This window comes from Girardinichthys multiradiatus, chromosome Y (assembly GCF_021462225.1).
Source record: "Girardinichthys multiradiatus isolate DD_20200921_A chromosome Y, DD_fGirMul_XY1, whole genome shotgun sequence".
NCBI lineage: Eukaryota > Metazoa > Chordata > Actinopteri > Cyprinodontiformes > Goodeidae > Girardinichthys > Girardinichthys multiradiatus.
In genome coordinates this window covers 25,318,576-25,334,013 of record NC_061818.1, presented here as the reverse complement: position 1 = coordinate 25,334,013, position 15,438 = coordinate 25,318,576, and the positions used below count along the sequence as shown (strand labels likewise).

The window sequence follows — 15,438 nt, the reverse complement described above, 5'->3', positions numbered from 1 at the left end:
CGGAACCAGCAAACCACTGCAAAACTGCTTGTGGATCTGAAAGTTGTTTAGGGACAGTGTTTTTTTTTTTCTTGAACACGTCTCGCTTGAAATGTCTGCCTCTCACATGCACACTTGAAGTAAAGAGACAAGATTCGGAGAATAAGAAATCAATCTTTTACTGTGAGCCCCCCACTTCTTAAAAATCAAATAAAAAGAAAAAAAAAAAATCCCACACAGCAGAATTCCAGTTTTATAAAAGCATCCTTCAGATCATGTTGAGAGAAAAAACGCATAAGAGTGTTTACATTGGAGCGCAGGAGAAAACAAAATAACGCTCAGAGTGTACAGTATGTAAATGAATTTGCATCATTTACTGAAACTAAAAACAACTCACAGTTTTATAAATCAATTCTTTGTATACATTCATTGCAAGAAAGGCAACAGTACTGTCAAAAGCCACATTTCACCTTTCAGAAAACAAGCTGACAATGCTTAAAGAGTCTTACACAATCCCCAAACTCACAAGATGAACATATTTTGCAGACTAAGCCTTAAGGTCTGCTGTCTGCATTGAAGACAAGCCTTGAAGGGCTTCGGTGATGGGTTTTTCAGGAAGCAGCAAGTGTGGTAAGTCCAACAGTGACTGGATTGTAAACAAACTTGAACCACAGTGCAGTGGCCTCAAGAGCAAGAACCTCCATCTTTGAGCTTTCTATATAAACTCTACACCTTCATATTTCACATCCCCAATCTTAGTCTCAGGTAGGAGAATGCGTCCATCAAGAGTGAAGGCTGTGATGTACGTTGCGATCTTTCCTGCGTCTTCCTCAGACTTGAGTGCCAAAATGATCTGGTCATCCGTGTTGGGAACGAACTTGAACGAGGAGAAGCCGTGAGTGGGGAGATGCGGCCCCACGCGGCTCACTTTGATGTCTTTGAAATCTAGCGAGCAGCTCAGGACGAGGTTGGTCCCGCGGCGCTCGTCCGCCGTCTCCTCATAGCGGTCTTTGCTGGCGCGGCGAGGCAGGAAGAACCAGCGCTGGAGGGTGTCGCTCCAGGCGGCCGACTCGTGGATAAAATACCCTGCGGAGATGAATCAGGGGTGAATGAAGTGAAGCAGAGAGAGAGAGAAACAGGGGCAGAAACAGAAAGAACAGATGTTCCTCACCTGGTGGCTCAATCCCTGCAGCTGACTTCATAGATTTGTACCTGGGTACCCAGTTCTCATGCTGCACGTCCCCCCTGAAGCCCACCACTTTAACCCACTCTGGGTTGTTGTTGACAAACTCGCCCTCGGTGGTCGTCCACTCTTTCCCCAGACCACCTACGTACAGGTGTTCGTCCTTTACTGCCAGCCACTCCGCTTTAAACCCTGCAAAGAGAAAGCACAACTACGTTTAAAAGTTTGCACACACTCTCCACCACACTGAGGTGATTTAAGTCCTTCAGCAAACTACACTTGACCATACACCTTTTGTAGCCATCAATGAGCTTTTGGCATTTTCTAAATGGATATTTGGCCAATTCTCCAACAGAATTTTCACAGTACATTTAAAATCGGTTGGTTTCCCAGGAAGGACCCAGCTTTTAAACATTGTTCACAAATTTTACACAGGGTTGAGATCGTTGGCGATTCCAGAAGCGTAATGTCAGCCTTCATTTTTCAATCCAAAAGCAGTTTTAATGTGTGTTTGGGACACAACTGGGATTCCTGTTGGAAATCCCAGTTGTGTACAAGTTTCAACCTGCTAGCAGTCGATTTGAGAGATGGATTAAAAAAACTTGCAGACAGTCTTCCTAAAATGCAAAACAGCCCCACAACATAATGCTACCACCACCGTGCTGAAAATTTGAGTTCTTTGGTTTAAAACATCACTTTGACTTCTCTGAAAACATACTTGCTGTTGTTGTGGTGAAATAGTCATCCCCACGATCACTGTATGTATAATTTTCACTAAAACTGTAGTTTAAGTAGTGTGCAAAAGTCTTGAGTCATTTCTAATTTCTTTACATTTCTCCTTCAAGGAATCAGATCTTCTGATAATGTTTAAGTGGTCCAGGTTAACAATTCTCCAGATTCTCTGACAGTCATTTAAACCACAAAGAAATACTTTAAAAGACCTTCAGAAAGTCTTGAGAAATAATAATGTAGACTGCTTTAAAAGGTTAGGGTATACTGTTGGTCCTTGGAGGTGCCAACTAAAGAAATTAGGGTATGGTTTGAAACCTTATCAAAGTACTGCATAAGAAAAAGTCCATAATTATACCTTTGGCAACATTCCCATCCCCATCAGGCAAGATAACCCAGGGCACAGCCTTGTCTCCATCTATATGGTAGATGATGCCCGTTCTGTCATCGACGGAGTAGAGCTTTCCGTTGAACACCACCAGGTCAGACAGCTCCATGCCTCTCCCCTTCTCCGACAGGTGGCTCTCCAGCACCACCCTGTCCGGGTCCCATTCAACCGCCACCGTATCTCCACTCTGCGACACCAGCAGGTACCCCCTCCGCATGTAGCTGAACCATGTCAGCTTCTTGTCGCTGGCAGAGTTCGTGTCCAGGTCTGCGATGACCCCGATGCGGTAGCGCATCCCCTGCGAAGTGCGTTCAGGCGGAGTTATAGGGTAGGTGTCGTTGTACTGTGAATCAGTGTCCTTGACTGTACTGCCACGACAGGGCCTCCAGGACTGAGAGCTGTACGAGTGGCCTGAGCCAAAGTGCATGAAGAGCAGCAGAACTAGGGCCAGGGAGACGGCCACAACCACGATGGGCCTCCACTTGAGGCGGAACCGGGGGTCAGTGGGGTTGGCCATGGATACTAGCATGGGGAGGCCTCCTACAGAGATACGCAAAGGGTTCACAGACTCATTCTGCTCCAGTGGAGTGTAGCCTGGAGGGGCAGGCATGGAGGACTGCGGTCTGGAGTGACCTATATACAGAGACAGGTTACAATTCAGTCAGCTGATTGGCAATATTATTCAAATCTAAGACTACATGTACAGGTGTTTCTCAAAGTAGATCAACAAAGTAATTATTACACACAGATAGACACATTTAAAACATGTATTTCTTTTAATTTTGATGAATATGGCTTACAGCAAATACAACCCCAAATTCAGTTTCTTCAAAAATTTGTATACAAGTCCAATAAATAGTTTTTTTCATTTTTAGGGATAAAAATGTTATGTTATGGCTTAAACAATCCTAAGGAAGACTGCCGTCTCGACAGCACTCTCTGATACTCTCCACAAGGAGAGGAAGCCATATAATGTCAAGGAATCTAAGGAATCCAGCTGTTTACGAGCATATTAATGGAAGGTTGAGAGGAAAGAAAAAGTGTGGTTGAAAGCAACAGGGATTCATGCTGCTTTAAGAGGACTGTTATTCAGAACAATGCTGGAACCATGTCGGACGTCTGGACTGTTGCTCAGAGTTCCAGAGTTTCCTAGATGAAAGTAAATCTCTCATATAATTTGTACATCAAGGTCCCAAACTCTGGACAGAAAGGCATAGAACCCAAATTGATTGAGATCCTGGACAAACTTTCTGTCGTCAGCGATGATTTGGAGAACCATGTCAAAAGCTGGTTCAATGACCATGGTGTAACTGTGCTTCATTGGCCAGCAAACTGGCCAGACCTGAACCCCGCAGAGAATCTATGGGGTATTGTCATGGGGGAGATGGCAGATAAAGGTCTTTAAAATTAAATCAACTTGAGCTTCCATAACACTTTGGTTGAGCTATAGACTGATGCAGTAATTCAGACTTTTCAGCAACATTTCTGTATTAAAACTCCATTTGTGATCACACTTATTTAATATGATTTGATTACCTGAACACCATAATCAACTAAATTAACAGAAATAAACACCAGAAATATATCACACAGCATTTAGTTTTATGTTTTAAATGGGATTACAGAAATGAACTCAATTGTAAAGGATATTCCAAGTTATTACAAAGCACCTGTAAGAAGGCTCTGCAAGCAGTGAGTAGACAGGTTGGTGAGTGTTACCTTTCTGGTTTCACAAGTTTTATTGTATTTGCTTTGCTTGTTTAACCTGCCTAAGAAAATGACAATCCAATTTCCAGTTCTGCCCATATACCAGGAAGGGACCGGGTGCTACACCTGTTTTGCGAACAACAAGTACAAGATATTATAAATCCAGACAGATCTCCTGAATAAATAACATAGAAGCAAAGAAAATGTGTTTGACTTAAAGTCGATGACTATATTCTTTATTATATTTGCTGCTCTAACATTTTAAAGCAGAGAGAAAAGTAAATTAGATTTGTCAGCATTAGGTTTAACAAAAAACATTTCATTCAGACATCCTTCCGATGCACTAATAGGAGTTACTTACGTACCCTCCTCTTTCTGACTTATGTCATTAGGCCAGACTGCATTTAGTGAACTTTCCCTCCATTTGACGTTCTCAAAGGGGTCTGTTAAAGAATAACCACAAGAGCCAGCTACAGGTGAGGTGAGCTTAAAAGCAGCCACCAATGTGCTTTGTCTGCGTGGAAGTGAGTAGGAGGTAATATAAATCCAAGGCTCTAACAGGTGAAAAAGGAAAAACAGGTCCAGCTGACTAATGTAGCTTTTCAAAATGATCCCAGGGTAACAAGAGTCCGCAATCAGCCCCTGATCGTCTTTCACTTTAACCCTCAGTGTGTGAGTTTGCTGATTCTCTCAACTGCATGCATGTACATTTAAAGTACATTGGACTTTGGCCTATTAGTCAAAAAAGCCATTTATGAGACTGAGGATTAAAAATGAAACTCTGGATCACTAAGTAACATTTTCAGCTGTTATACTGCATTTGTTATGCAAGACAAAGACATTTAAGCCTTCAAAAACTAAATATACTGATTGTAAGTTATCAAATCATTGATTATCTATGTTCCAATAAGCCTTGATAACCCCCTTTGCATTAAGCACAGACACAGCCCTATAGTGGTAATAACTTGAAATATGTTGCTAGGTAAACAGTTTTTTTTTTTTTGCTCAATCCTCAATTCTCCAAAAATCCCTCCAAAAAGGGCAACATTTACAAGTTATGCAAAAATGCAGCCACCTTCTCTAACTAGAGCACATAAAATGTGGAATATTGTGACATGAGAGACATTTTTTATAATCATGGATGCCTCATGCATCAACAGTACCAAACATGGATTATACGATTACAAATAACTGGAAATGTCGCAAATCACATGTAGCCCCGGCATTATTTCCTGCTTCATTAATTTCTGTCCATCAGTGGCAGTTGTTTTAGACTTTTTCTCTGCCTGTATAAATGGATACGATAAGGTGAGTTTCTGATTTCTTGTAGCCATTTCTTGACCTATTAAGATGAAGACGTGTTCTCTTGCCTGCCATTTTGAAGAGTGACTAAAAGAAATGGGCCCCTTTTATACATCGTATTTATACCCGAGGAAATCATAGATCCCTACCTAAAAGTTCACCTGATCAACTTAAAAAAAGTAATTCAGAAATTATAAAACAAATGGTTCAGTTATATTTATTTGTATAAGAACAGTTAGCACACTAGTGAAAAAAGTAAAAATATATATTTTTTTCTTAGGGTGTATTCACACCTGCCACTTTTGGCCCGCTTTAAATGGGCCAGAGTTCGTCTCCCTCCTAAAGCAAATCCTGGTCCTGGTGTGAATACACTCCCAATGTTGGATTCCCCCTCCCACTGTGAAATAAACAAATATAGGCAATTCTCATTTTAAAGGCTGAAATTAATTATATTACGCTGCTTCTTTTTACATCTTACCTAGGGGAGCCAATAGGTGCGGTAGGCGCTATACTTAGATTTACATATATACACAGTAGATATACAATGGCATCCACAGCCATGATTTTGATTTTTTAAATCACATTTGTTCCTTTCACATAAAACGTTAAATGATATCATCTTTTTTAATGTGTATCCTCTTACATAACATTTTATTGGACAGATTTGAAATATGTTAATTGGGAACTGAATGACATCTTTACAAATTCCTATAATGTTATATATTATATTTAGTTTTTTATAGAAATCAATCAGAATTTCAACCATTACCAAGTTTAATTATTAGTTGACGCCTTAGTTGGATAAGATTTTTTATTCTGTAGGTAGGATACACTAGAGAAAGCAAGAATACCGGATTGTGCTCAAATAACCAGTAAACAAGATGTTCATGTGAGCCAGCAGTGACAAGGAAACCCAGAAGTGCACATGTGCCTTCAGGCTTTAAAGAACCTGTATCATAAAAGCTGGGTTTTTATCCATGAGCTTCCAACTTAGCCTAAACACATGCTGCATTTTTCCAAGACAAGTCTCCAATCTGAAAGACCCTTTCATACGAGGGACCTGAGCCAAAAAAAGAGACCCATTATATCTGCAGCATCTGGGGCCACACCAACAAATCTGCTCACCTCCACCAAGAGCCGGCTCAAAAAAAACTGAGCTTACCTCTTCGCCTCCGCCCACCGGAGTTCTTATCCCGAGTCATTAAAGTCGCCAAAGAAGCAGTCAGACTTGAGCTCCAAACTCTCCCCCTTGCTCACCGACGATCTGCTGTGCAACCATGACTCGGAGCCTTTTCAGCACAATGCTTGTGAACTTTGCCTACACTTGGAAGATTATGACCCGGTACAAAGGGGCAAATCTGACACTGGATCAACACAGTTCAGTTAGCTATCATTCATCAAAGTAATCAATAAATGAGCTGGGGTTAAAAAAGGCATTTTCAGTCTGAACAAGGCCACAACCAGGGGAACGGGGAAAGGCGGCACCTCGGTGAGGAGAAGACAAATGCAAATCTTTGAATAGATTTTACATAACAGGGCCGCTGCTGTCATGCAACCATTACTCTGAGCAGTCTGAGCTGAACCAGGGCATAGATCACTCTGGTTGGAACAACACAGCCGATATTTCTGGCCAGTAGCACCCTCTATTAATTACTGACTAACTCCTTCTCGGCTTTGGGTCAGCAGGAAATGTATAATCAAAGGACACATAATCTATGTGTCTGATAGAGGACAGAACAGCTGAGCTGCACAAAATGCTTTAGAATTAGAAAATATTTCATTGAGAAAGGTTAAATATCTCAGTACAGTACAGTAGTCTTTGTTCAAGCAATATTACTATACAGCATGACGTTTTGGTTCCATTGTTATTAAAAACGGATCCGTCTGGACCAAGTTAAGGGAAAGAAAAACATGACCATGCAACAACACATGTGCTGATTTGATAGGTTCTGCAGAGGCTTGGTCATCCGTCTTCATGATGATACATGCCGGTCTGCAGAATATGGCACAAGCCAAAATTATACTAAAACGAAATAAAAGTATTTTTGTATGTTTTTTGTTCATTTTGTGTGTAAAAAAAGGTGCATAATTCCAGTTTGAAAACATCTTATGCACCAATTAAACATTCCCAGTTGCCTTCCTGTCTTCCGGAGCACAAGACTTGTTTGGCCACCAACCTGAAATATCACAATCTGATGCTCTGAACCTGCAAGTTCCTGACACGACAGGACGCCTCAGGATGTCCTACTACCACCGAGCTACTCTGGCACCAAAGCTCCTTAAACTGTTTAAATTCTGTTCTAATAAACTGACATAGCTTTGCTCCCCCTGCTATAGCTGGTTGATGTAAACAAATATAGCTATAAGGCACATAAACATGGGCACAGTCTACACAACCATACATATAATCTATTAGCTATAATTTTTCATTCTTACACTCAGTTTAATTTCTGCAGATCACTTCTCTCCACAGTGGAAATCACAGGCGTAAAGTCCGTAAACAAATCGTGTATTTGATTTTACAGCCAAGCGGATATTAATTCAGATATTGCCCTCTGCTGGAAAAAAATAAAAATAAATTAAATACAACCTCACTGATGATTGAGAGCAATTATGAGCATTTTTTTGGAAGATCATATTTTGACTATCACATTTATTTTTAATGGCTATAGTCTGCAGACAGGAAATGAAGAGGTTAATTAGATTTTCATTTATATGTTTTTACCAAAGATAACACAGAAAAGCAGGCATGTGGGGTGAGTTTTAACTGCACCAGCTGAGAAAGAGTTGATGAAAAGTAATGTAGCGTCCATACATTACATTTCCGGTCAATATGCATGGCTTGATTACCAGTATCAAGGTACTCTAAGGCTTTAAAAACTTACTCTTTCAAAACCCCCTAAAGTCTTCTATTACACCATTTCTACAGTTCATCGTGTATTTAACGAGATCCCAGAAGAAGTGCTGGAGTGTTCTTTAGTTGTATGGAGCATAGTGATGTAGTTTTAACCTCCCCCCAGCTGTTGCTGCACACTGTCCATCAGCTGGCTGAAAGAAGGCTCCTGCAATTTTCCATCATTCACAAGGAAGATACACTGGTCTGTTTTCTGGATTATTTCAAGACTTCTAAAAAAAACACAGATACTAACAAAGCCCCACCCATCAGTTTCATTAAATTAACACCGTCTGCTGATCAGCCGGCTGCAGACTTCCCAACCAAACAGACCTTGCCTGAGAAGTTAACAAGCTAACTTTAGTTTACACTATGAAAGGCAAAGAGGTATAACATCCTGTGGAAAAGCCTTTAAACTAGTACTTCATTTATTTATTGAGGACTAATTATTTGCTAATATTTGAAGACGCTGAGAAAAATGATGCCCAAATGAGCCAATTTTGATTTTATATTTTTGCTTAAGCCTGTGTGTCAAAATCCAAATAAATGTAATTACGCATGTGTTGCATTATTTTGTCATCATTGCAAACAGTTGTGGCTTTTGTGTTTTAAATAAAAACAATTAAGTCATGGTACCTTTCTGTTGGTGAAATACAGCACATAGTCGACAAGGTAATAAACAATGCTGTTTGTTAACATCATCATAAGCTTTGCTTTTCTTTCTTTATAGTTTTGCAATCAAAAAGCATTCAATTGGTCATTTTTGTTTCATAATGATTTGGGATTGCTTTAAAGTTCCTTATAAAAATGTAAGCAGGCAGGTTGTAAGTTTTCATAATTTCACAAACTGAAATGTGGTTCAGTAATGTCACCTGAAGCTACAAATTCCTACACAGCACAGCATCACTGAAGATGGCCACGGATCAAGTTTAACAGGAAAACTAATAAAAGGTCTTCAACAGATCAGACACCTGAACTGATACAAGAAACTTTATGGATCTGGTGTTGGTCAATGGGAGGTGTCTGCTCCAGGATTGTATTCTGGACGTCCCCCTTTTTATTTCACAGGAAGGCCTGCAGATGTTCATTTTAAACAACCAAACACATGAACTCCAACAACTTCCTTGAGCCTGTTAGTGCTACATTGTCGTGTTCTCGTAAAGTTTGTAGATAAAAGGACGGACCAGAGAGTGACACACACGAAACACACACACATCTGTATGACTGAAGCTGGGTGATCATGTTCTGTGTCCTGCCAGAAGCACATACTAGATACACATATGCCGCGACGAATCACATACGACCTAAAATGTTTCAGATCCGTCAACCTCCTTCAAACTCACCTCTGATCTTAGATCTTCACCTGAGGACAGCAGTCAGCGGCTTCAACCACTTCAGGTGTCATCATCGCGTCGCTTCCTGCTGATTTATACACAGACAAACCGTCGTTACTTCCTATCAATGCCGATGACGACAGCAACGTGTCAAGTGATGTGTTGGTCGTGACCGAGCCGGCTAGATGTGCCAGTTCATTTTCATGAGAGCTAGCTAGAAAAAAATGATTGTAAAATTACTTACAACACAATTGGTATTTTACTCATAGATATAAACATATTAATTATTAAAATGTGTCATTAATAAGTCAGACGTAGCTGGAAGTGAAGACCTGTTTCGATGCAGTTAGAACGGAGTCGAATCGTTCGGATCTCAGAGAAGAGCCGGAAGTCCCTTTTCATGACGCAACAGAAGGACTAGTGTTGCGTTCAGGGGCTCTCGAAAGAATGGCAACTAGTCTCAGTAGTACAAAGTTTAATCTCTTTTCACTTTACTACGCTTGAACAATAGTTTTTGTCGAATATACTGTAATCAGTGTAGTAAAGACTACGTTACCGACAGGAATCAACTGCAAAACATTTTAGACAAGCTCGATAGAAAATAAATGAATTAGCACATCATGTGCCAAGCAAATAACCTGAAGTTGTTAAAAGTGTAGTTGGGTGTTGAAGACGTTAGTCCAACAAACTGCAACTGTGGTTCAGTGGGAAGTGTAGTTGGCAATCAGAAGGTTGTTCAATTCCAGCTTGTGTACTAAGGTATACTAAGAAAATATCCCCCACACCATTATACTACCACACACAGCCCAAAGCACTGAGAAGAGGCAGGATGGACCAATACTTCATCACCCTAACATCTCAGTGCTGAAGCTTGTGTGAAATGTAGCCTCAGCTTCCTGTTCTTCGCTGACAGAGAGGCACCTGCTGCGGTTTGTTGTTGCTGTGGGCTATCTGCTTCGAGGTTTGGCAGACTGTGCTTTCAGACAGGGTAATCAGCATATTATGTTTGTTACAAGTGGGTTTTTGAGTTACTATAGCCTTTCTGTTATCTAGAACCAGTTCAGCCATCTTCATCTGACAACAGGTGTTGGTTACCTTGTCTAGGTATCTAAATGCGTTGAGCGGTTGCCATATGTTCCCCATGTGTTAACAAGCAATTAAACAGGGGTGCCACAAAAAGTGGACACCTTATATCAATAATGTTGGGCCTCTTTTTGTCTGACTTTATAATCTCACATTCTCAACAGAACATCCGGTAACCCTAAACCATATTAACCAAACACAGCTATTAATACAACAGTTCTTTTTACTGTTTAGAAGCTTCTCCGCGTTCACCAACACAGTCCCATCTCAAATATTTGCACAAGGAGCATCCAAAAGTACAGTACAGGATATCAGTTACGGGCTGGGTTGGCCAAGAGAACCAGGAACAATTTTTTTATTTGGCAAACTCCATCTGATAGAGAACACTGTATAAGGCACTTGAACAATTTACTTGAATAAAAACCGTGGAAATGTTGAAGAATCAAGAAACAATCAAGAGGAGTATGTGATGTGACTAAAACACAAAAGTGATCTGATTGTCATGTACCTGTTTTTAAACAGGATTGGATAAGATAGTAAATATATCTTCAAATTTTCACACACACAAAAAAAAAAAAAAATTGTCTGAAATATCTGCTAAAAATTGCTAATCTAAACTAAGAACATGCCCACCTACCAGCTTTGGGCAAAATAAAAAACAATCAACATCCAAAGAATACAGTCATAAAAAAATACTCCGAAGCTGAAGAAAGATCACTTAAAGTGCAAAAAAAAAATAATCGTTTTTTAACATTTAAGCTTTCCAGTGGTTGATTGTTTAATAGAAAAAATACAGTAGTTTGAGAAGAAATATTCGAAATGAAACCTATTGATTATATTCTGTGCATTTACTGTTTGATTAAACATTTGCTAAACTAAACTGATAACTTATGGTTGTGGAACAGCTGCACATTAACATCAGAATACCAAAATAGTGTATGGGACACGAACACATTCAAAGGAAAACCTGACTTGTCTATCTTTTCAAAAAATGTATTTCTCAAGGCACAATTAATTCTAACCAGTTGCTCATACAATGAATTAATTGTACACAAACTTGAAACAAAGGGAGCTCTGAAACTATGACAGGTGTTTTTGTAGAACGACAAACTTTGGCATCATCCTTTCTCTTAGAGGAAAAAAAAAAAAATAAAAGAAACCTCCGCAGATTTCATTTTTGTCAAACATCGCAACAAAACATCCATTGAACAACAAACAATTACAATGCAGCAAACTAAAAGTCAGTGCCCAAAAATATGTAAGAAAAAGAGAGTGTTGAGGACAGCCCTGATTTTAAACAAAACCACTGGTACATGTTTTTTGTTTTTAAGAAGAACCCCCTCCCATTAGGAGTCATGCACGTAAATCTCAGCCCTTCAGTAAGTTGGAGGTTGATACTCTCCCTGCTGCCCCTGGCTGCTGGGAAAACTTTCTTGCTGGTAGCTCGATTGGGCAGGAGGGTACGGAGAAGTGTGGTCGTGGACGGGGTCGGTGTAATCCTGGTTAAACTCGCTCAGTCCTTCGCGATATCTTGCAAATGCAAAGTAGGACAAAAGAAACTGTACAGGGAGGGAGAGAGAATATGAGAGAGACGCTTGTGTTAATTAAGTGAAGGATGTTTTTATAGAAACAAAAATTAAAGAAGTTATTTGAGTCATTTTAGATGATTAATAAGCTTACCCAGGTGACGATTGAGAAGAAGGAGAAGGCGATCACGGCCCTGGCAGCGTCAGCCCTGATATACTGGGCCGTGGTTTTGGACCACTGGTTGGCCAGGACACAGAAGCAGATGAACCAAAGGAACATCCAAGTTGCTATATAAAGATGGAAAATAAAAGAGGTTCTAGTCAAGTTAAAATCTGGGAAAAAAGGAGGTAAAGGGAAAATCCTTGAAATATCAACACTCTTTCCACACTAAAAGATGTCAGTGGCTTTGTTTCTCGTCTGTTTAGAAACCTCTTTAGATTGGAACATTATGTGTTGCCTTGTTTTTATATTTTAGCCTACTTCATGCTGTCAGAAAGTGCTACTTGAGTCATTATTTTGATTGCACACATGTGGCAACTATCCGAACTGGGAATGGCCAGGAAAAAATGGACTGGGCTTTCCAAAGAACCACCTGCATTTTGCATTTCTCAGGTTATCCAAAAGATTTAAGTGTGGCCAAAAAGTCAGAAATAAAAGAAATGTGTAAGAAGGTAAATACTTATCACAGCACTGTATGTCAAAACCATATTCAAAAGGAGTTAAACCTCTGACTCCTACCTCAGCAATTTCTATCAAAACTGTCCCTGATAGGCCATTTTATAATTTTTTTTCCAAAAGCATATTTTGTTACATGCCTCCAGATATGAATTCATTTAGGCATAAACCCACTCATACAGAAACAACCTGCACTTGAATACACATGGCCTTATCATTTTTCCTAACTCCTCTTCAAACACAAAAGGTTTTAAACTTTGCTTGAGCTACAAAAACGTAAACATTATTATTCTATCTTTAGGACATAGGTCCCACTTCTGTCAACAGCCATTTTCTGCATATTGAAAAGCAAAAGTTTTAAATTGACACAGATTTAAAAGGAACTGGAACACGTTTTCATTAAAATAAAAACACCAAAAAAAAAACCCCCCTATCACCTGAGAAGGCGAGATCTCCAATGACGATGTATTTCCTATCCTTGGCACTGCTGATGTTTGGGAAGTAGGCATCTAGTAGCAGGAAGACGACACAACCCAAGAACGCCAGGATTCCGATTCCCACTGCATAGCTGCACGCAGTGTCATTGTCGTTGAACATGCAACGGGGATCACTGTGTTCCTGTGGATTAGTGTAGCCTTCAGCTGTAATGCTCGCAAAAACCACAATGGAAAATACCTGCAAAGAAGAAACAAGCAGGGTAATTCCTGGAAGGCTTGCTATTCAGTCCTCCACTCCCCAAAAGCACTCGAAAACCCTATAAAGAAAATATCAGCCAGGCTAATCAGACATACAGCAGTTTCAATTCCTGCAGATTTAACAAAGAATACTCATTTGTCAAAAAGAGGAACAAGTCTGCAAGTCACTACCCTTTACCATTTCTTTAACATCTATTATAAGCATATGGTTTAGATCCACAGCATAATGTTTAGCGTTTTTATCTTACGAAATGATTTAAGAGAACTGACCATTTTTTTTCCCCAAGGCCCTTTACTTCTAACAAACTTCTAACAGATTGATGATTGATCATTTTTTATTGGATATCTCTGATCCATATTTATGAAATAGCTAAATTTTTTTTTTAACCATTTAAAAAATGTGAGGAGTTTAAATTATTTCTGAAGTAGTGATGAATAAACATTTCAACAATTGTCTTTTAAGGCTGCTTACCTCATTAATATTTAGTTTTTGTTTATTTTTATAGGTATTAGTATAATTTCTATTTTTACAGGATGACCAATAACAGTTTCTTCCTAGCTGATTATGTGATGAACAACCCGGTTGGGCTCTTTCTGCATAGGGTTTGTTTTCCGTAACTTTCCCTGTCTAAATAATTACACATTTGAGGTTTTGAAAGATATTAAGATCTTTTTCTTTTCAGCTATTAAATCTGATCAGTTACAAATCAGCATAAAGTCGACTGACCTTTCCTGGAGTCTATTGGGGATATACTTAAAAAGGTATAGGGTTTATTCATCCCAATCTACTCTAGAATCTGCATAGAAAAATAAGGAAAGGGGGCAGGTAGCAACAGATGACGCTGGGAATTGTCAGTTCCTGGAAGTAACCAACACAAAACACAACAATCACTGTAGCAGCAGAGAGTACGTCTCCTATTTCCCCCCTCATTTCTTTCTAATTAAAGTACCACTAGTGCAGTTTCCAAGGATTAGGTAACACAGGTTACCCCGTGAAAGTGTTGGGCTCTTTTAGAACAGTGACACGGCACTAGACATGCTAGCTAGACATGCTAGCTGCAAGCTACTAACGACAGCTGAACACCCATTTTAACACTTTTCTTTAATTTATAAAAGGTTCAAAGTTGGGGAACGCTTGATGTGCAACTTAAACAGCCTATACAGCCAACAAGCTGCTTAATCCACACCTCTATGTAAACACTGGAAGCAGACATCTGTTAACGCAACCTGTGATGAGACGGTGGCTAACGTTAACGTTTAAGTTCAGTTAAGTCACTCACCCAGCTCAGGACGCGCAGCGCAGTCTGCGGCTTCTTCACATAGCTTTCAAAATCAAAGGCCCCCCCGGCCAGAGAGGCACCATAAGCAGTGCTCTGCATTATTTCACACACTTAAAAGCCTGTCAGACTAATTTAAGAAGAGTTATGAACTCTTACTGTTAAAGTTCGGGATGAGTTTCGAGCTCTATCAAACTACTTCCTGAGAACTTTTAAAAGACCGCCCTTTTTTTTTTTTGATGCGTTCAAGGTCACCTCGGAAACTGCCGTTAAGGATCAATGCTTGTGGAAAACTAAGAAACCACGTTTTTGTTGCCTTTTCTTCATTTTTGTTTATGGAGAACAATTTGGGATTCATTTTAACCAGTTATTTTAATCAGTTTTTTTTTTTTTTTTTTACATTTTCATGCAGATATGATAAAATATTCCAGGACAAAATTAACAGTGAAATGGTCCTTTTGTTTAGCATCAACCTTTGGCCTCTTCAACTACTTTAACCACCTTCAGTCAACTCATGTTTTTTTATTAAACTGTGAAGAACACATGAGGGAGCCAAATCTCTCTTGGCTGCACATGCAAATAAGCAATAGAAAAGTCAGTTGGGCCCCCTGGGAAGCAAGTCATATTGCCCATATAAAAACCATCTAAACACCCTTTCACAATGTA

General features: G+C 39.6%; 2 protein-coding genes across 3 annotated transcripts; both read right to left on the bottom strand.

Annotated features, from left to right (window-relative positions):
• Nucleotides 1–142: 142 nt before the first annotated feature.
• LOC124863998 (soluble calcium-activated nucleotidase 1-like) lies at nucleotides 143–9,659 on the bottom strand. Of its 2 annotated transcripts, none has more exons than XM_047358598.1 (4): nucleotides 9,525–9,659; nucleotides 2,250–2,912; nucleotides 1,151–1,354; nucleotides 143–1,065 (listed from the first exon to the last, which is right to left on the bottom strand). In XM_047358598.1, exons 2-4 carry the CDS (start codon nucleotides 2,887–2,889, stop codon nucleotides 695–697), a joined length of 1,215 nt encoding a protein of 404 aa, XP_047214554.1. In that variant the 5' UTR covers nucleotides 2,890–2,912; nucleotides 9,525–9,659; the 3' UTR covers nucleotides 143–694. The 2 variants fall into 2 exon arrangements, with proteins under 2 accessions (XP_047214554.1, XP_047214553.1); XM_047358597.1 differs by lacking the exon at nucleotides 9,525–9,659 and adding an exon at nucleotides 6,451–6,568.
• Nucleotides 9,660–10,936: 1,277 nt separating this feature from the next.
• LOC124864470 (synaptogyrin-2-like) lies at nucleotides 10,937–14,999 on the bottom strand. The gene is made up of 4 exons (XM_047359257.1): nucleotides 14,776–14,999; nucleotides 13,238–13,475; nucleotides 12,279–12,412; nucleotides 10,937–12,157 (listed from the first exon to the last, which is right to left on the bottom strand). Exons 1-4 carry the CDS (start codon nucleotides 14,872–14,874, stop codon nucleotides 11,975–11,977), a joined length of 654 nt encoding a protein of 217 aa, XP_047215213.1. The 5' UTR covers nucleotides 14,875–14,999; the 3' UTR covers nucleotides 10,937–11,974.
• Between the last annotated feature and the right edge of the window lie 439 nt (nucleotides 15,000–15,438).